The following is a 21,904-nucleotide window of genomic DNA, read 5'->3' on the forward strand; positions in this document are numbered from 1 at the left end:
CCTTGATACCTCTATAAACCAAGGGACAGGGTGGAATCCAGGAATTGAGAGTTCTGGTAAAAAAAAACAAAAAAGGAACCATTGAAAAAAATACTTCATTGGTTTTACAAAACAAAGTTTAAAATACTCCCATCTAAACTAGAAAATAATTCTAGATAGACTTTAAAATCAATATAGAAATTCAATAAAAGAATTCCATTCCTCCTCCTTTGAAATATGACTGAGCATAGACAAAATTTACTTCCAACTTACAGAGTTTAAAAGTGAAAGATTATGGACTTCCCATAACTTTACACACCATAAAGAACAAATGTAAATAATATGTTTGAATTTCTTGTCACCCAGAAAATCTCCTTGACTTCGTCCAGAGACAGAAGGGAGCCCTTATAAATTGTTCCAAAGCCTTTGGACAACTTCCCCTGTTCCTGCTACATGTATTTCTAATAGTTGATGTTTCTTACTACTATCATTAATTCCTCCTTTCTACAAAATCTTTTGTCCTTTCTCCTAAGCATATCACTTGTAACCAAATCTATGTTAGCCACATGTTATGTTTGAGATCTTAAGGTGTTAATTGGAGGGATGATACTTGAAAAATTTTATAGACAAAAGACAAGCTTGGAAAAGAGGGTCATAGGAAGTAAAACTCAGAAGCACCAGTGCTGGCAGATGCATTTCTTTAAATCATCTTTTATTTATTAATTTAAAAGATATTGCCTAGATTTAGATGGAATAAATAAAATGTATCCTACAACCTAAGAAGTTTATAACTTGGGGCAGCTGGCACCAAGGAGGAAAGACAAACTGGAATACTATAATATAGAAAAAACTATAGAGATACATACACACAATACCATGGAAGTATAAAGCAAGGAACACAGAAAAGAAAAAAATACAGGTTTTAATGGGTATGTTTAAAGTCAAATACGGAAGAGAAGTTTATTCATCTCAGTCCCTATACAGTGAAGATGTAACAAATATTCATTTAATGACCATATTTCTATTTCATATCCTCCTCTGCCTTCTCTAATATCTTATTCTACTTCTCTTGATTCTGCTCCCCTTACTCCACCCTACCCCCATCCTGGGAACTATAGGAACAATTACATCTATACACTTCATTCTTTTATGTACCATTTTCACTCTTCTTGAGAAATATGTTTCCTTATTAACCTTAATGTCCAATGTGAGCTAAAATTTTAGTTTTATCTACAGGGACAGTTTTCTCCAATAATAAAAAAAAAATGCACATCCTATTTTCATCCTATGATAGCTTTAGAAGTTATAAATTTAGTGTTGTTACTTTCCTGATTCCTTATAAAGTGTTGCAGCCTAACATATTCCTTAGAAATCAAAAGTTTGGTGCCCCAATTGATAATCTCCTGTTAGAGTATAAAGGTTCAAAACAGGTAGGCTTCAAAACAAGGGTAGTCCACTAACGTGAACATTGAAAAATGTAAAACAAATGGTTTATAATGTAGACTGGAGGGGAACTAGTGATAGAGAGCAATTAAGGAAGGGGAAACATAATCCAGTAAGAACAGATAAGCTATCGTGGGTAAATTTAACATTCTGGGAATGCCCAGGAATGACTATGGTCTGTTAACTTCTGATGGGTACAGTAGGAACAAGTTCACAGAAATGTTGCTATATTAGGTTACTTTCTTGGGGTAGAGTAGGAACATGTTGGAAGTAAAGTAGTTATCTTAGGTTAATTGTCTTTTTCTTACTCCCTTGTTATGGTCTGTTTGAAATGTTTTTTAAATTTTTTTTTAAGATTTTTAAATTATTTTTTATTTTTTATATAGTTGATATAAAAAAAAAGAGTTAATTAAAAAAAAAAAACAATGAAAAAAATATGCAGAGCCCCCTTGAGGAGCAGGTGGAGAATGCAGGGGTATTGGGCTTCCCCACCTCGACGGCTGCTAATGTGCTCACAGACATAGGGCACTGGTGGCTTGATGGGTTGAGCCCTCTACCACAGGACTTGCCCTTGGAAAGACTGTTGCTGCAAAGGAGAGGCTAGGCCTCCCTATAATTGTGCCTAAGAGCCTCTTCCCGAATGCCTCTTGTTGTTCAGATGTGGGCCTCTCCCTCTAGCTAAGCCAACTTGAAAGGTGAAATCATTGCCCTCCCCACTACGTGGGATCAGACACCCAGGGGAGTGAATCTCCCTAGCAACATGGAATATGACTCCCGGGGAGGAATGTAGACCTGGCATCGTGGGATGGAGAACATCTTCTTGACCAAAAGGGGGATGTGAAAGGAAATGAAATAAGCTACAGTGGCAGAGAGATTCCAAAAGGAGCTGAGAGGTCACTCTGGTGGGCATTCTTACGCACAATAAACGCAACCCTTTTTAGGTTCTAATGAACTGGAATAGCTAGCAGTAAATACCTGAAACTATCAAACTATAACCCAGAACCCATGAATCTTGAAGACAATTGTATAAAAATGTAGCTTATGAGGGGTGACAATGGGATTGGGAAAGCCATATGGACCACGCTCCCCTTTGTCTAGTTTATGGATGGGTGAGTAGAAAAATGAAGGAAGGAAACAAACAAAACAAACAAACAGACAAAGGCACCCAGTGTTCTTTTTTACTTTAATTGCTCTTTTTCACTTTAATTATTATTTTTGTGTGTGTGGTAATGAAGGTGTCAGGGATTGATTTTGGTGATGAATGCACAACTGTGTAATGGTCCTGTGAACAATCAAATGTACGCTTTGTTTTGTATGACTGCATGGTGTGTGAATATATCTCAATAAAATGAATAAAAAAAAAGGGTAGTCTTGCAGTGAATACTTACATTCACTGTAAGTATGCTTATGGTGAATGAAACTTGATGGTTGCTTGAAGAGGTTATATCATAGTTTAATTCTAAAATTCAACAAGCGGTTCACATTTCTATTCAAGATACTTATGTTACAGATAAAACATAAAAACCTAACTATAAGAAAAAATAATTCCCTAATTTTTTAAAAGGCATGAAAAAGTGACTTTCACTTTGCAAAGGGTTTGCATTTTAAATGTGCTTTTAATCCTATGCATTTTCTACTATGTTGTCTTACCTGGAACCAGCCCAGCTAGAGGCTGATTATCTTCATCCCCTTCTCTGTAGGCTTGCCACCAATTTGGATCTTCTTGGCTAATCACATGAAGTATATCCCCCTTTTGAAAAGACAGACCTAACTCTCGACATGGAACGTATGGGTCATCTGAGGGGTCATAGTCAAAATGAGCTTTAACATGGATCTAAAAGTTTAAATAGGTAAAAACAAAAACAACAATAATGATGAAATGACAACACAAATATTCAGCATAAAATGCTATTATATTACATTAGTACAAAAAATTATGAGTTGTAAAAAGGGTATGCAGTTTAAATGACAGTATTTTGGAGGTCGTATTTTCTCAGGTTTATCTGTTACTTCAATCAAGTTAATCTCTGTTGACTATAAACATGTAAAAGAGTGTCCAAAACACTATACTGTTAGCCACTAACAAGTTGAGGTGCAAAGGTGTTTCAAAGACTTGAGCAAGCAGAAGAGATATAATAGAGAATAGAATCCCTTTCATTTCCGACCTGTAAAAACAAGGACTGCAATAAGTTATGCAGTTTCTAAACCGCTACTAGCGAAAAAAGGTAGATTTTAACCTCACCACATCTGGTCATCTATGCAGGTATATATGTCAGCCCTGAGGCTGTCATCCCCTATCTTATCTTGACCCTGCTATAAGCACAATTGTGCCTTAATCTCTCTTGGTGTTTTTTTCCTAAAGGGACATGTTTAGGTTCATGAAACAGACACACCATGAACTGTTCAAATTATATAAATCAAGTTTATAATCAATTCCTATCTGTGTTCTTTCTGGGTTCTGAAATACCACTAATAATACAATTTATTATTTTTGCATATCTAAATAAATCAGAGAACTATATTATGCTATTTAGCATTAAAGGTAAGAATTCACTTGAATTTTTATAGAAAGTGAAGTTATTTCCTATGCTATTATCTCCACTGTGTCTTTGTAAGATATAACAAAGTACTTCTAAGAGGGTATACAGGAATTAACATTCCTTTAACTTTTCCATCTTTAACTTTTACCTAATTTGGGCAAGTGGCATATGGGGTTACCAAATTCTATAAGAAATCAACTATCATCTAATGGAATCCAACAACTATATGCAATGAGTGCTTCTGTCCGACATAGGTTAAACTGCAAGTTTGGGCTCAATGAGCCAAGCAACAGACTGGCAACCTAAGAATTTTATAATTGAGTCCATTTCTGTCCTCAACTGATATTTAGCTTTCCTTAAATCTTTTACCCTCACCATAATTGAGGCCACATGTCATAGATACCAGTCTATCTCAAAAATCTTTCTGTGAGAAACTGTATCTTTTTTAAGCTCTTGAAAAATTGATGAAAATTGACTAATCATTAGTGATGATGAACTGAATTTGATAAACTACTTTGTAAGTGATAAAGACATACATTTAGATGTCCCTCTATTATATGATATAATAACCTGGAATCCTCACGAAAGCAACAGCCTCTTTAAGAAATTTGGCTTAGGGGTGTCATTAGATGCACTTTCTGAAAGCAAAATCCAGCATGTGATGTGTTTCAAAATGTGTTCAGATCATCTGCCTGGGATGTTTTTTAAAATACTGAATTCTTAGGCCATACCTAAGACTTTCAAAATCTGCATTTTCATTAAGTTCCCTGGGTAACTGTTATGCACACAAATCTACAGAGGTACTACCCTGGAGAAAATTAGCTAGACCAATGAGGAGGATGTATCTAGGACTATGACCTTTACCAGAGGCTAACTAAATCACCCACAAATACTTTACCATCTACCCTGCCTAGACCTGATTATTCCACTTTAACTGATCTAGAATGTGACTTCTCCTAGTGTAGGCTTGCTTGGAAAAGGTTTGGAAAAGGAGTACAAAGACATGCTCTGCTTATGTGAGTTTATCTAGTGCCATCTAAAATTAAGAGCAAAAGCTCTTTGGATGCATTTTTCCTAAGCAAAATTGATTTCACATCAGAGAAATTACCTATCTGGTTGAATTAATATCTGGATATTGCCTTGTATATACTATGCTACTTCTATCCATATACTCCATTGATCAATTCTTCCCAATTCTAGAAGTTACCTCCACCAAGTGTTATTCTATCCAGCTGTTAGATGCTGATTTATGTTGTTTTCCATATACAGGAAAGCAAAGTCTGTTTTAAATAAAGGAGAGATATATGGACATCTATAGGAAAGCTCCAGGGTTTTAACAATGCTATAATAATACCTGTACAGTGTATCTGATCAAAACAGTGTTTGGATTCTAAATCAAACTAAACCTCTCTGTTTGAACTTCAAATTACAGGATTTTTTTTAGACACAGTTATCTTCCAGTTCAACATTTTCTTTTTGCTTTTTGTTTTAGTGCCTCTAAGGTATTCACTTTTGAAGTCCTAAGTATGAAATGGAAACAGGGTAAAGGAATAACGACTCATCAGTTCATTCACTTCTTTCCTAATGGATTCAGTGCTCTAAAATAATTTTTTTTTAAATTTCTGCATTCTTTATTATGGTAAATTTATCTTTAACTTCCAAAATTACTGGTGGAAGAGAGATAATAATTGAATGGTAGAAGTGAGTGTTCCTTTATCTTTAGTCTAACCTTCAACTCTAAGACAGATGGTAATATTAAGGATAATATTAAGAAAAGCTTTTGCAGTGTCAATCAACATTAAAAATCTCCCCCACCCCAAATCCTGGGATTCCTCTTGTCCTCCCCAGGAGGAATTTTTTCATAAAAATCTTAGGGCATTATAAAATTCCAGATCTTCTTCCAAATGAGAAAAAAAAAAGATGAAAACTACATAATATATTTTATACCTCTAACAGAAAAGTGCATTTGACAGCAGTGGCTCTCAACTTTTCATTCCAATCCAGTTACTTTGTAGGCTGTGAACATCCTTAAACAATCATTTTTTAAAAACCTGTAGAACTTTTTGCAAGCACATAAAGTACATGTAAACAGACTGCTCCCTGACCTGCTCCCCCAACAATAAATATAACTATGGCCCTGACATCTCTTTAGAGCTCCGGACTAATATCTCTATGTACTAGATATGTCCACACTGATGCCCCACAGAAATCTCAAACCTGTGAAATGGAACTCCTGATTGTCCTCCCCAATCCTGTTCTTCCAGACTTCCTTCTAGTAAGCAGGACCACTATCCACTCTGTTCCTCAAGCTTTTCCCTTTACTTCACTCTTCCATTCATCACAAGGTGCTATCAATTCCTACTTTCAAAACACAGCCTGATTCTTTCCTCCTCTCTCCACTGTCACTGCTGTCACCCAAATTTAAAATCTTCATTTATTTTGACTTCAGCAAACTTCCAATATTGCTTCTTCTAATTCAATTTCCACCCAAGCAGTCAGAAATTTTTTGTTTTAATATGAATCAGGTCATGTAACTGTACAATCCAAACTCATTACCACGGTCAAGGAGACCTGCCTACCTGGCCCTACCATCTCTTACTCTCATCTCTTACTATCCCTCCCATGCCCCTCATGCCACCTCTCACTTTACTTTACCCACACAGGCTTTCCAAACCAAAATTCTTTAGAAATTATACCTGGAAAGCTCTTTTCCTGGCCATTAACAGGCCTGGTTCTTCATTCAATAGGTCAGTTTAATGATACCTCTTCCAAGAGGCCTTTCCTTACCACCCTATCCAAATTAACCCCACCTCTTTACATTCTCAACAATCACATCCTGCTTATTCCCATTTTAGCACTTACCACAAACTATTTTATGCTATGTTCATCATTATAAACTCACTGCTTAGGTTCTGGAATACACTTGGGTTCCAGTACTGGCTCAGTCACTTAGCAATAGGTGGCATGAGCAGATACTTTTTAAGTTCTAGTTTCAACCTCTATTAAATGGGAATAATAAAGATGTCTATACTTCACAGGGATGATATGAGGATTAAATGAGATAAAACCTATAAAATGATTATCATGTGGGTGGCACAAAATTACTATTATAACAGCTTACATTTATTGAACGAATAACCTCTGAATTAAGGGAAGAAATTAAAACCATAATAAACAAGGAAATAAAAAACTGAAGTAGTTGTACCAGAATAAAATTATGAGAGTAGTTAGTAGGTAACGTCAAAGAAAATGCGACAAATTCCAAACATGCTAACTGTATGTGAAAAAAGAGGTACCTTTTTTTAAGGGTGGAAACAAATAATGCTTACATTAATAATATTCTATTGGAACTTACTCAGCAATCAGTGATAATGAATTAGACTCAGCCATACCTGTCAATTATCTATAAAGGATAAGGTAAGTAAGATTCTAAAAACCACCTAAGTACTAACTTTAGCACTTTATTATATATTAAGCAGGCCAGGTAGTATGGTTTCTGCATAGAACCATACTCCTAAGTTACTTAAAAATCACAGATTGCTGTAACTGGAGGGACCTTAAAATCCATCTAATCTAGTCAACTCCTTATATGGCTAACAGCAGCTAAGTGATTTGTCTAGGCATGTTAGCTTTAGTAGGAGGCCAAAATAAGATCCAGGTCTCTAAATATGTGATTCAGTGCTCTTTTCATTATACTGTGTTGATTCTGTCATGCTGTTGTGTTTATAATGCACCTTTTCCTTAAAAAAAATTCTATAACAAATTAATATATCAAATTTCTATCCTCTCCATGGCAAAACATGAAATGACCCCACAATTTCATTATATTCTAAAACTTCTTTTACAAAACATTTCCTCATGAAAACATTTTTGCAAATGACAATGTGGTTCCCAGACAGCCTAAAAAAGCCTATTGAACTGACAGTAGTGAGTTGATCTAATGCTCACTAGTCTTCAGAGGGTTCCTGTCCCATTAAGTTTTGATAAAATGGAAAGGACAATAACAACTGTGGCAAGGAGATGTGGGGTCTAATGCGTGTTTCATCACTAATAAGTGGTGTTACCTTCTACATTATCAGTTAACACCTCTGTAAGATTAGGGCATTAGGCTACATAGGAGAAGTTAAGTTCCTTTCAGCTCAAAAACTTTAATATGTCCCCCCTCCATAATATTTCAATGATTGTATTATGGAACAATGTATAGTTCTGCAGGCTAACCTGGGAAACCCAACTTTATTTTTGTTATTAATTAAAACTGTGAGAGAAACAGCACAGTTTGAGCAATGAATGTGTATGTTTTCTAGTACAAATGTGCCAGCACACTAGGAAATGAGCAGAGGTGCCAAGACTCTTGTTCTCTACTACTGATAGAGAGGCCAAAGGCTGCTATATATGATGCAACAAAACAAAACAAAACAAAAACCCTTAATGATGCAGGGACTACTTCTCCTGACGTTAACTTACTCTTGCTGGAAATGACATTTTAATCAACAAGTGCTTATAGTGGGGTTTTGGATAACTACTGTTTTGTTAATTTATCTTAAATACATGTTTATTCCTAACAACACAATATGCAGACTGGAAAGATACCTTTTGCTGTTCTTACTAGATTCTGACCTGCATTATGATAATGCTCAATAAATTGGAAAGCTTTAATAACAGTAGTTCATTTTAACCTGGTTAGGTTTGATAAAAACTGTACAAGAGATATTATGACTGAGAGTCTTCCCAAAGGAAGGAGAAAAGGAAGGAAAAGAAAAATACTGTACTTGCTTCTATTTTGAAAAGATCCCTAATAATCAAATGTATTTCAAAAGGGATAAACCTGGCATTATTCCTTTCCTTCTATTGTAAGCAATCACTTTCTAGTTAAGAAACTCCTGAGATTGCTCACTAGGAATCTATACTTTTCCATGAGGCCTCTAGAAGACATTCCTTTGGTCTTCAGATTAAACTTGTCTTCTATTGTCAATAAAAAAAAAAAGTGAGAGTTAAATTCCCACTGAAAAGATAAAAGTTATTTATGTTGAAGCAATCCTTGTTATAATTTAATTACTTTGATTATTCTAATTTGGATATAATAAGAAACAGCAAATAAATACTGCTTTTCTTTAGTTTAGAGAATTTCAAGACCACATAAATAAGTGAAAAGAAATGCCAATAAAACATCATAACCTCTGCCATTCATTGTCAACATACAAAAGTCATTAACTAAGACAGAGGGATGGATTATTGCAGATATAAAAATAAGGGCATAAACCATCCTCTGTTTTATCTTCTGTTTGCAGAACCACTTTTGAAGTTTAGGGCTTGTTCACAAAAGAGAGATGTGGAAAGGAGTAGAGCACAGATAATCAGGCTGTTTGAATTCTCTTCCCACAGGGAACTGTAAACAGAAGAAAGATTGAAGATGCAACATCAACTTCAATATTTTCCATAAATAATAAAGGGAAAACAGAATGGTAGCCAAAATATAAAGCATAACTGTGATGAAATATTGAGAGAAAAACGAAACAGTATTCTTTTAAACTGTTATGCTTTTATACAAATTAAGAATGACAACAGACGCAATATATCAGACTTCATGTTAATCCAGCACTTTGAAGTCTATCATTTTTAACAGCTGTATTGTGATATAATTTCTGAACCATACAATTCACCCATTTAAAGTGTACACAATTCAATGGTGTTTAGTATATTAGAGTTGTGCAGCCATCACCACACTATTAGAACATTTATAACCCTGAAAAGAAACCCTGTATCCATTAGCAATCCCTTCCATTACCTACTAACCTTATATACCCAACACCTACAGAATCAATAATCTACCTCCCGTCTCTTAAGGATTTGCCTACTGTGGAAATTTCATATAATGAAACTGTGTTTCCAGCCTTGGATTCTGGTGCCCCTCCCCCAACCATGAGGAAAACAGTAGCAGGAGGCCCAATCCTTGCCTGGGGTATGGCTGCAGACTGGTGAAGCTGGAGGAATCCTCCACCACAAATAAAGTGGGGGACACAGCCACACATTGAGCCAGATTTTGACGAGCTAAGTGAGGGCACAGTATCAGCCCCACCTGATCAGATGCTGCCAGGCTTGGAGGTACACAGCTTCTGAGGATGATTCAGTCACTAAACAGCTACATCTACTGGGAAGGGCAGAAAGTGCAGGGGAATTGCAGGGCTTTTCAGAGTTTCCCCAGACTGTATCCCAGGCCTCCTGGAGCTGGTCTACACCCCTTGCATGGGAACCTGGCCCTGTTTTGGCTGAGAAACAAGGACAACTCAACTGTCAAGGCAGTGTGCTAATTCAAACCCAGGTCTTGCTGGACGGCGAAAAGCAGATCACTTCTGGGCTGGCTGTTGGCTGGGGAAGTGGTACCTCTCAGTCCTGCACTCGAGGTCTTTCCAAGTGGGAGCCTGGGCATCACCAATACACTGTGCCCACAGGTGGGGTCTCACTCAGGATGCACAGTACCCAACCCCAATCCCCAGAGTCAGCAGCTTCCATCACAGAGAGAAGCACCTTGACTGGATTGTTGCCTGCTTGGGGGCTGGTGCAGCATTCTGCCACAGCTGGGGAAAGGCAGGACTGTGGGGAAGAGGTGGCTCAGGAGTGCTATCTGCTGGGAAAACAGGGGAAGTGCACTCTGGCAAACTGCTTCTCTGACCTTCAATGCAAACCCAAGCAACTACAAAATCATAGATGAGTGACAGAAATTAACTTTCAGATTAACTTTATCAAGATAATCAAATGCCTAGAAATCAACAAAAAATCACTAAACATATGAAGATGCAAGAAGATATGACCAAGCCAAATTACCAAATTAAAAAGTCGGAAGAGACACAAAATTTGGAACAATTAATCAAAGATGTTCAAACAAACCTCCTAAATAACATCAATGGGTTGGCTAAAGAGATAAAGGAAAACAAGACGACACTAGAAGAGCATAAAGAATAATTTGAATGAATAAATAGAAAAATAGATTTTACAGAAATGAAAGATAGTATAAATCAAATTAAAAATTTACTAAACACACAAGAGCAGATTCCAAGAGGCAGAAGAAAGAATAAACAAACTAGAGGACAGGGCAACTGAATTTGAATACATAAAGAACAAATGGCAAAAAACATGGAAAATTTTAAATTGGATCTCAGGGAAAATATGAACAACACAAGGCTCACAAATGTAAGAATCACTGGTGTCCCAAAAGGAGAAGAGTAAAGGGCTAGAAAGGTTATTTAAGGAGATAACTGGGTAAAATTTCCCAACCCTTATAAAAGACATAAATATGCAAATCAAAGAAGCCCAATGAACTCCAAATAGAATAAATCCAAACAGACACATTCCAAGACACATACTAATAAGACTGGCAAATATGAAGAGGAGAATGTCCTGAAAAGAAAGAGAAAAGCGGTTCACCATATAAAAAGGAAGCCACATAAGACTAAATTCTATGACTCCCAGGGAGGAATGTAGACCTGGCATTGTGGGACGGAGAACATCTTCTTGACCAAAAAGGGGATGTGAAAGGAAATGAAATAAGCTTCAGTGGCAGAGAGATTCCAAAAGGAGCTGAGAGGTCACTCTGGTGGGCACTCTTATGCACACTTTAGACAACCCTTTTTAGGTTCTAAAGAATTGGAGTAGCTGGTGGTGGATACCTGAAACTATCAAACTACAACCCAGAACCCATGAATCTCGAAGACAATTGTATAAAAATGTAGCTTATGAGGGGTGACAATGGGATTGGGAAAGCCATAAGAACCACACTCCACTTTGTCTAGTTTATGGATGGATGAGTAGAAAAATAGGGGAAGGAAACAAACAAACAAACAGACAAAGGTACCCAGTGTTCTTTTTTACTTCAATTGCTCTTTTTCACTTTAATTATTATTCTTGTTATTTTTGTGTGTGTGCTAATGAAGGTGTCAGGGATTGATTTAGGTGATGAATGTACAACTATGTAATGGTACTGTGAACAATCGAATGTACGATTTGTTTTGTATGACTGCATGGTATGTGAATATATCTCAATAAAATGAAGATTAAAAAATAAAAAATTAAAAAATAAAAAAAAGACTAAATTCTGACTACTCAATGAGCACCGTGTAGGTGAGAAGGCAGAGGTATGATACATGTAAGATTCTTAAACAGAAATTTATCCAGCCAAGAAGTCTTTATCCAGCAAAGTTGTCCTTCAAAAGTGTGGGAGAGTTTAAAATTTTCACAGACAAAAAATGCTGAGAAAATTTGTTAACAAGAGATCTTCCCTGCAAGAAATACTAAAGGGAGTTCTGTCAGCAGAAAAAAAAAGACACATGAAAGACGTCTGGAGGAAGGCACAAAATTGAAGTGTATTAGTAAGGGTAACTTAAAGGATAAAAAGAGAGAGAGGAGAATAAATATATATCTGACAAATAAAACCAAAGAATAAGATAATAGATTCAAGAATTGCCTTTACAGTAATAACTTTGAATGTCAGTGGACTAAAACCCCAATTAACAGTTCCAGATTGGCAGAATGGATTTTAAAAAAATGATCCATCTACATGCTGTTTACAAAAGACTCATCTTAGACCTAAAAATTCAAATAGGTTGAAAGTGAAAGGATGGAAAAACATATTCCATGCAAGCTATAACCAAAAGATAGCAGGAGTGGCTATCACAGTATCAGACAAAATAGACTTTAAATGCAAAGATATCATAAGAGACAAGGAAGGACACTACATTTTAATAAAAGGGACAATTCACCAAAAAGAAATAACAATCATAAATGTTTATGCACCCAACCAAGGAACTCCAAAGTCCATATACAACACTGGCAAAACAATAATAGTGGGAGACTTCAATACACCGCTCTTTTCTACAGCTAGAACAACCAGACAGAGGATCAATAAGGAAACAGAGAACCTAAACAATGTGATGAATGAATTATATCTAACAGACATATATAGATAATTACACCCCAAAGCACCAAGATATACATTGTTCTCTAGTGCTCATGGAACATTCTCCGGGATAGATCATATACTGGGACACAAAACATGTCTTAATAAATTTTAAAAGCTTGAAATTATCCAAAGTTCTTTCTCTGACCAAGATGGAATGAAGCTGGAAATCAATAACCACAAAAGAAAAAGAACTTTCACAAATATATGGAGGTTAAATACCACACTCTGAATCAGTGTGTCAAAGAAGAAATTGCAGAGAAATTGGTAATATCTGGAGATGAGTGAAAACAAGAGTATAACGTATCAAAACTTATACAATGCAACAAAGGCAGACCTGAGAAGGAAATTTATGGCCCTAAATGCCTATATTAAAAAATAAGAAAGAACAAAAATTGAGGATTTAGCTACTTACCTGGAGGAACTAGAGAAAGAACAGCAAACTAACCTTAAAGCAAGTAGAAGAGGAGAAATAAAAAAGACTAAAGCAGCAATAAATGGAGAACAAAAAACCATAAGAGAATCAATGAAACCAAAAGTTTGTTCTTTGAGAAAATCAATAAATCTGATGGACCCTGAGGAAAAAAAAAAGATAGAAGCAGCTCATGGTGACCTTGCTGGCCCCTCTCTCACCAGCTACCAAGTGTACTGTGGTAGTGCCTGTGTTCTCACTGTGGGTCCCTGGTACCATTACAAAGAGAGAAGACTAACTCCTATGCTCATCCTAGGGTGCATCTACCCCTGGAGAGCATCTCGAAAGACTAAACCAGAATACTCTTCTCTGACTCACCTTCTCAGAATTTGCCCTGCAAGCGGAAGAAGCTTGCTGACAACTAAAGCAGTGTAAGAAACAAAGCAGCCTGGGACAAAGGACTACCAGCCTCAAGACATAAACACATACACACACACACTCTAGAGGTCTATTACAAAGGGAATAGAGAGGGAATTCTGGGGCCTATAAAAGGGAGAAGTTCTAAGCTCAGAAATACATGCCCAGAACAGGACACATATTCAGAAAAGACAAAGCTGAACCTACTTTTTCATCTTGGGCTGACTTTTGTGTTGGAAAGCTAAATTCTGAAGGAGAGCACTAGCCACTACAGAGTCAATTTGCAAAGACTTTAAAAGGCATTTGTTGCTTTGAATTACTTCTTTTTGTTAGCTTTTGACACTCAAGGAAATTTCTGTCATGTCACTAGCAAACTTAAGGAACAGAGGTCTCAGGAAGTACATTCCAAAGCTAATGCATTAAAATATTGAAATATACAGTGTGCAGCGAAAGACAGCATGACAAACAACAACAACAAAAACAACAACAAAACACAGAAAATGATGGCCCATCCAAAGGAATAAGATAAAACTTCAGAAACTATCAACAAAGAAAACCAGACTTTGGACATTCCAGACAAAGACTTTTTAAAAACGGTCTTTAATATGCTCAATGAACTAAAAGAAAACACCAAGAAAGGAAGGATTATCAGGAAAAGGATAAACGGATGAAATGAAAATATCAACAAAGAGACAGAAATTATAAAAAGGAACCAAGCAGTAATACTGGAGTTGAAGACCACAATAAATGAAATAAAATTTTATTGACAGTTTCAACATCAGATTGGAGCTAGGAAAAGAAAAAAATCAGTGAACTTGAACATAAAACAACTGAAAAGATTCAGACTGAGGAAAAAGAAAAAAAAAAAATGGAGAAAAGTGAACAGAGCCTGAGACACCAACAAGTGTATCGATACACACATTAAAGGAGTTCTAGAAAGAGAAGACAGGAAAAGAGCAGAAACAATTATCAAAGAAATAATGGGAGAAAACTTCCCAAATTTAATGAAAGACCCTAATACACATATTCATGAAGCCCAATGACACTAAATAGGATAAACTCTAAGAGAACCATGCCCAGACACATAGTAGTCAAACTGCTGAATACCAAGGAAAAGGTGAGAGTTTTGAAAGCCTCAAGAATGTGTCATGAACAAAAGAGCCCCAATAAGATTCATGAAGGCAATCAGATGAAATATTTAACGTGTTGAAAGAAAATAATTACCAACTAAGAATTTTATACCCAGCAAGACTGTCTTTTTAAAAATGAGGGAAGAGATGAAGACATTCCCAGAACAACAAAACCTGAGGGATTTTGTGTCCACTACACCTGTCCTACTGACAATACTAAAAGTGAGTTCTTACAGTGAAAGAAGAGGACAACAGACAGCAGATCAAAGCAACATGAAGAAATAAAGATCTCCAGGAAAGGTAACAATATGGTTAATTATAAATGTCAGAACTATTGTATTTTATGGTTGGTACGTAACTCCAATTTTTACTTCTGGTATGTTCTAAAATGCAAATGCATAAAAAGTAATGAGAGGCGGGGCAAGATGGCAGACTGGTGAGCTGTATGTTTCAGTTACTCCTCCAGGAAAGTAGGTAGAAAGCCAGGAACTGCGTGGACTGGACACCACAGAGCAATCTGTCTTTGGGCATACTTCATACAACACTCATGAAAATGTCGAACTGCTGAGATCAGCGAAATCTGTAAGTTTTTGCGGCCAGGGGACCCGCGCCCCTCCCTGCCAGGCTCAGTCCCGTGGGAGGAGGGGCTGCCAGCTCCGGGAAGGAGAAGGGAGAACTGCAGTGGCAGCCCTTATCGGAAACTCTTTCTACTGATCCATACTCCAACCATAGATAGACTGAGACCAGACACCAGAGAATCTGAGAGCTGCCAGCCCAGCAGAGAGGAGACAAGCATAGAAAAAAAAAAACAACACGAAAAAATCCAAAATAAAAGCAGAGGATTTTTGGAGTTCTGGTGAACACAGAAAGGGGAAGGGCGGAGCTCAGGCCTTGAGGCGCATATGCAAATCCCGAAGAAAAGCTGATCTCTCTGCCCTGTGGACCTTTCCTTAATGGCCCTGGTTGCTTTGTCTCTTAGCATTTCAATAACCCATTAGATCTCTGAGGAGGGCCCTTTTTTTTTTTTTTTTAATCCTTTTTTCTTTTTCTAAAACAATTACTCTAAGAAGCCCAATACAGAAAGCTTCAAAGACTTTCAATTTGGGCACGTCAAGTCAAGAGCAGAACTAAGAGAGCTCTGAGACAAAAGGCAATAATCCAGTGGCTGAGAAAATTCACTAAACACCACAACTTCCCAAGAAAAGGGGGGAGTCCGCTCACAGCCACCATCCTGGTGGACAGGAAACACTCCTGCCCATCGCCAGCCCCATAGCCCAGAACTGCCCCATACAACCCAGTGTGACGGAAGTGCTTCAAATAACAGGCACACACCACAAAACTGGGCGTGGACATTAGCCTTCCCTGCAACCTCAGCTGATTGTCCCAGAGTTGGGAACGTGGAGCAGTGTGAATTAACAAAGCCCCATTCAGCCATCATTTGAGCAGACTGGGAGCCTCCCTACACAGCCCAGCAGCCCAGAACTGCCCTGGGGGGACGGCACTCACCTGTGACATAGCACAGTCATCCCTCAACAGAGGACCCGGGGTGCACGGCCTAGAAGAGGGGCCCACTTGCAAGTCTCAGGAGCCATACACCAATACCAAGGACTTGTGGGTCAGTGGCAGAGACAAACTGTGGCAGGACTGAACTGAAGGATTAGACTATTGCAGCAACTTTAAAACTCTAGGATCACCAGGAAGATTTGATTGTTAGGACCACCCCCCCTCCAAGACTGCCCAGAAACATGCCCCACATACAGGGCAGGCAAAACCAACTACACACGCAAGGTTGGTACACCAATTGGGCCCCAGAAGACTCACTCCCCCACTCACCAAAAAGGCTAAGCAGGAGAGAACTGGCTTGTGGAGAACAGGTGGCTCGTGGACGCCACCTGCTGGTTAGTTAGAGAAAGTGTACTCCACGAAGCTGTAGATCTGATAAATCAGAGATAAGGACTTCAATAGGTCTACAAACCCTAAAAGAACCCTATCAAGTTCAGCAAATGCCACGAGGCCAAAAACAACAGAAAATTATAAAGCATATGAAAAAACCAGACGATATGGATAACCCAAGCCCAAGCACCCAAATCAAAAGACCAGAAGAGACACAGCACCTAGAGCAGTTACTCAAAGAACGAAAGATGAACAATGAGACCATAGTACGGGATATAAAGGAAATCAAGAACACTCTAGAAGAGCATAAAGAAGACATTGCAAGACTAAATAAAAAAATGGATGATCTTATGGAAATTAAAGAAACTGTTGACCAAATTAAAAAGATTCTGGACACTCATAGTACAAGACTAGAGGAAGTTGAACAACGAATCAGTGACCTTGAAGATGACAGAATGGAAAATGAAAGCATAAAAGAAAGAATGGGGAAAAAAATTGAAAAAATCGAAATGGACCTCAGGGATATGATAGATAATATGAAACGTCCAAATATAAGACTCATTGGTGTCCCAGAAGGGGAAGAAAAGGGTAAAGGTCTAGGAAGAGTATTCAAAGAAATTGTTGGGGAAAACTTCCCAAATCTTCTAAACAACATAAATACACAAATCATAAATGCTCAGCGAACTCCAAATAGAATAAATCCAAATAAACCCATTCCGAGACATATACTGATCACACTGTCAAACACAGAAGAGAAGGAGCAAGTTCCGAAAGCAGCAAGAGAAAAGCAATTCACCACATACAAAGGAAACAGCATAAGACTAAGTAGTGACTACTCAGCAGCCACCATGGAGGCAAGAAGGCAGTGGCACGATATATTTAAAATTCTGAGTGAGAAAAATTTCCAGCCAAGAATACTTTATCCAGCAAAGCTCTCCTTCAAATTTGAGGGAGAGCTTAAATTTTTCACAGACAAACAAATGCTGAGAGAATTTGCTAACAAGAGACCTGCCCTACTGGAGATACTAAAGGGAGCCCTACAGACAGAGAAACAAAGACAGGACAGAGAGACTTGGAGAAAGGTTCAGTACTAAAGAGATTCGGTATGGGTACAATAAAGGATATTAATAGAGAGAGGGAAAAATATGGCAAACATAAACCAAAGGATAAGATGGCCGATTCAAGAAATGCCTTCTCGGTTATAACGTTGAATGTAAATGGATTAAACTCCCCAATTAAAAGATATAGATTCGCAGAATGGATCAAAAAAAAATGAACCATCAATATGTTGCATACAAGAGACTCATCTTAGACACAGGGACACAAAGAAACTGAAAGTGAAAGGATGGAAAAAAATATTTCATGCAAGCTACAGCCAAAAGAAAGCAGGTGTAGCAATATTAATCTCAGATAAAATAGACTTCAAATGCAGGGATGTTTTGAGAGACAAAGAATGCCACTACATACTAATAAAAGGGGCAATTCAGCAAGAAGAAATAACAATCGTAAACGTCTATGCACCCAATCAAGGTGCCAAAAAATACATGAGAGAAACACTGGCAAAACTAAAGGAAGCAATTGATGTTTCCACAATAATTGTGGGAGACTTCAACACATCACTCTCTCCTATAGATAGATCAACCAGACAGAAGACCAATAAGGAAATTGAAAACCTAAACAATCTGATAAATGAATTAGATTTAACAGACATATACAGGACATTACATCCCAAATCACCAGGATACACATAGTTTTCTAGTGCTCACGGAACTTTCTCCAGAATAGATCATATGCTGGGACATAAAACAAGCCTCAATAAATTTAAAAAGATTGAAATTATTCAAAGCACATTCTCTGACCACAATGGAATACAATTAGAAGTCAATAACCATCAGAGACTTAGAAAATTCACAAATACCTGGAGGTTAAACAACACACTGCTAAACAATCAGTCGGTTAAAGAAGAAATAACAAGAGAAATTGCTAAATATATAGAGACGAATGAAAATGAGAACACAACATACCAAAACCTATGGGATGCAGCAAAAGCAGTGTTAAGGGGGAAATTTATAGCACTAAACGCATATATTAAAAAGGAAGAAAGAGCCAAAATCAAAGAACTAATGGATCAACTGAAGAAGCTAGAAAATGAACAGCAAACCAATGCTAAACCAAGTACAAGAAAAGAAATAACAAGGATTAAAGCAGAAATAAATGACATAGAGAACCATAAAACAATAGAGAGGATAAATATCACCAAAAGTTGGTTCTTTGAGAAGATCACCAAGATTGACAAGCCCCTAGCTAGACTGACAAAATCAAAAAGAGAGAAGACCCATATAAACAAAATAATGAATGAAAAAGGTGACATAACTGCAGATCCTGAAGAAATTAAAAAAATTATAAGAGGATATTATGAACAACTGTATGGCAACAAGCTGGACAATGTAGAAGAAATGGACAATTTCCTGGAAACATATGAACAACCTAGACTGACCAGAGAAGAAATAGAAGACCTCAACCAACCCATCACAAGCAAAGAGATCCAATCAGTCATCAAAAATCTTCCCACAAATAAATGCCCAGGGCCAGATGGCTTCACAGGGGAATTCTACCAAACTTTCCAGAAAGAACTGACACCAATCTTACTCAAACTCTTTCAAAACACTGAAGAAAATGGAACACTACCTAACTCATTTTATGAAGCTAACATCACTCTAATACCAAAACCAGGCAAAGATGCTACAAAAAAGGAAAACTACCGGCCAATCTCCCTAATGAATACAGATGCAAAAATCCTCAACAAAATACTTGCAAATCGAATCCAAAGACACATTAAAAAAATCATACACCATGACCAAGTGGGGTTCATTCCAGGCATGCAAGGATGGTTCAACATAAGAAAATCAATCAATGTATTACAACACATTAACAAGTCAAAAGGGAAAAATCAATTGATCATCTCAACAGATGCTGAAAAAGCATTTGACAAAATCCAACATCCCTTTTTGATAAAAACACTTCAAAAGGTAGGAATTGAAGGAAACTTCCTCAACATGATAAAGAGCATATATGAAAAACCCACAGCCAACATAGTACTCAATGGTGAGAGACTGAAAGCCTTCCCTCTAAGATCAGGAACAAGACAAGGATGCCCGCTGTCACCACTGTTATTCAACATTGTGCTGGAAGTGCTAGCCAGGGCAATCCGGCAAGACAAAGAAATAAAAGGCATCCAAATTGGAAAAGAAGAAGTAAAACTGTCATTGTTTGCAGATGATATGATCTTATATCTAGAAAACCCTGAGAAATCGACGATACAGCTACTAGAGCTAATAAACAAATTTAGGAAAGTAGCGGGATACAAGATTAATGCACATAAGTCAGTAATGTTTCTATATGCTAGAAATGAACAAACTGAAGAGACACTCAAGAAAAAGATACCATTTTCAATAGCAACTAAAAAAATCAAGTACCTAGGAATAAACTTAACCAAAGATGTAAAAAACCTATACAAAGAAAACTACATAACTCTACTAAAAGAAATAGAAGGGGACCTTAAAAGATGGAAAAATATTCCATGTTCATGGATAGGAAGGCTAAATGTCATTAAGATGTCAATTCTACCCAAACTCATCTACAGATTCAATGCAATCCCAATCAAAAGTCCAACAACCTACTTTGCAGACTTGGAAAAGCTAGTTATCAAATTTATTTGGAAAGGGAAGATGCCTCGAATTGCTAAAGACACTCTAAAAAAGAAAAACGAAGTGGGAGGACTTACACTCCCTGACTTTGAAGCTTATTATAAAGCCACAGTTGCCAAAACAGCATGGTACTGGCACAAAGATAGACATATAGATCAATGGAATCGAATTGAGAATTCAGAGATAGACCCTCAGATCTATGGCCGACTGATCTTTGATAAGGCCCCCAAAGTCACCGAACTGAGCCATAATGGTCTTTTCAACAAATGGGGCTGGGAGAGTTGGATATCCATATCCAAAAGAATGAAAGAGGACCCCTACCTCACCCCCTACACAAAAATTAACTCAAAATGGACCAAAGATCTCAATATAAAAGAAAGTACCATAAAACTCCTAGAAGATAATGTAGGAAAACATCTTCAAGACCTTGTATTAGGCGGCCACTTCCTAGACTTTACACCCAAAGCACAAGCAACAAAAGAGAAAATAGATAAATGGGAACTCCTCAAGCTTAGAAGTTTCTGCACCTCAACGGAATTTCTCAAAAAGGTAAAGAGGCAGCCAACTCAATGGGAAAAAATTTTTGGAAACCATGTATCTGACAAAAGACTGATATCTTGCATATACAAAGAAATCCTACAACTCAATGACAATAGTACAGACAGCCCAATTATAAAATGGGCAAAAGATATGAAAAGACAGTTCTCTGAAGAGTAAGTACAAATGGCCAAGAAACACATGAAAAAATGTTCAGCTTCACTAGCTATTAGAGAGATGCAAATTAAAACCACAATGAGATACCATCTAACACCGGTTAGAATGGCTGCCATTAAACAAACAGGAAACTACAAATGCTGGAGGGGATGTGGAGAAATTGGAACTCTTATTCATTGTTGGTGGGACTGTATAATGGTTCAGCCACTCTGGAAGTCAGTCTGGCAGTTCCTTAGAAAAGTAGATATAGAGCTACCATTCGATCCAGCGATTGCACTTCTCGGTATATACCCGGAAGATCGGAAAGCAGTGACACGAACAGATATCTGCACGCCAATGTTCATAGCAGCATTATTCACAATTGCCAAGAGATGGAAACAACCCAAATGTCCTTCAACAGATGAGTGGATAAATAAAATGTGGTATATACACACGATGGAATACTACGCGGCAGTAAGAAGGAACGATCTGGTGAAACATATGACAACATGGATGAACCTTGAAGACATAATGCTGAGCGAAATAAGCCAGGCAGAAAAAGAGAAATATTATATGCTACCACTAATGTGAACTTTGAACAATGTAAAACAAATGGTTTATAATGTAGAATGTAGGGGAACTAGCAGTAGAGAGCAATTAAGGAAGGGGGAACAATAATCCAAGAAGAACAGATAAGCTATTTAACGTTCTGGGGATGCCCAGAAATGACTATGGTCTGT

At 37.3% G+C, this 21,904-nt stretch overlaps 1 protein-coding gene across 3 annotated transcripts in view; it reads right to left on the reverse strand.

The window, feature by feature from the left end:
• Nucleotides 1-21,904, reverse strand: part of MPP5 (membrane palmitoylated protein 5) — a 142,923-nt gene that overhangs the window by 36,359 nt on the left and 84,660 nt on the right. For all 3 annotated transcript variants that reach the window (XM_037832493.1, XM_037832492.1, XM_037832494.1), the window contains exon 9: nucleotides 3,073-3,256. In XM_037832493.1, the coding sequence (XP_037688421.1) occupies nucleotides 3,073-3,256 (184 nt within the window). The remainder of the gene's footprint in view (nucleotides 1-3,072; nucleotides 3,257-21,904) is intronic.

This window comes from Choloepus didactylus, chromosome 4, assembly GCF_015220235.1.
Source record: "Choloepus didactylus isolate mChoDid1 chromosome 4, mChoDid1.pri, whole genome shotgun sequence".
NCBI classification, from domain to species: Eukaryota; Metazoa; Chordata; class Mammalia; order Pilosa; family Megalonychidae; genus Choloepus; species Choloepus didactylus.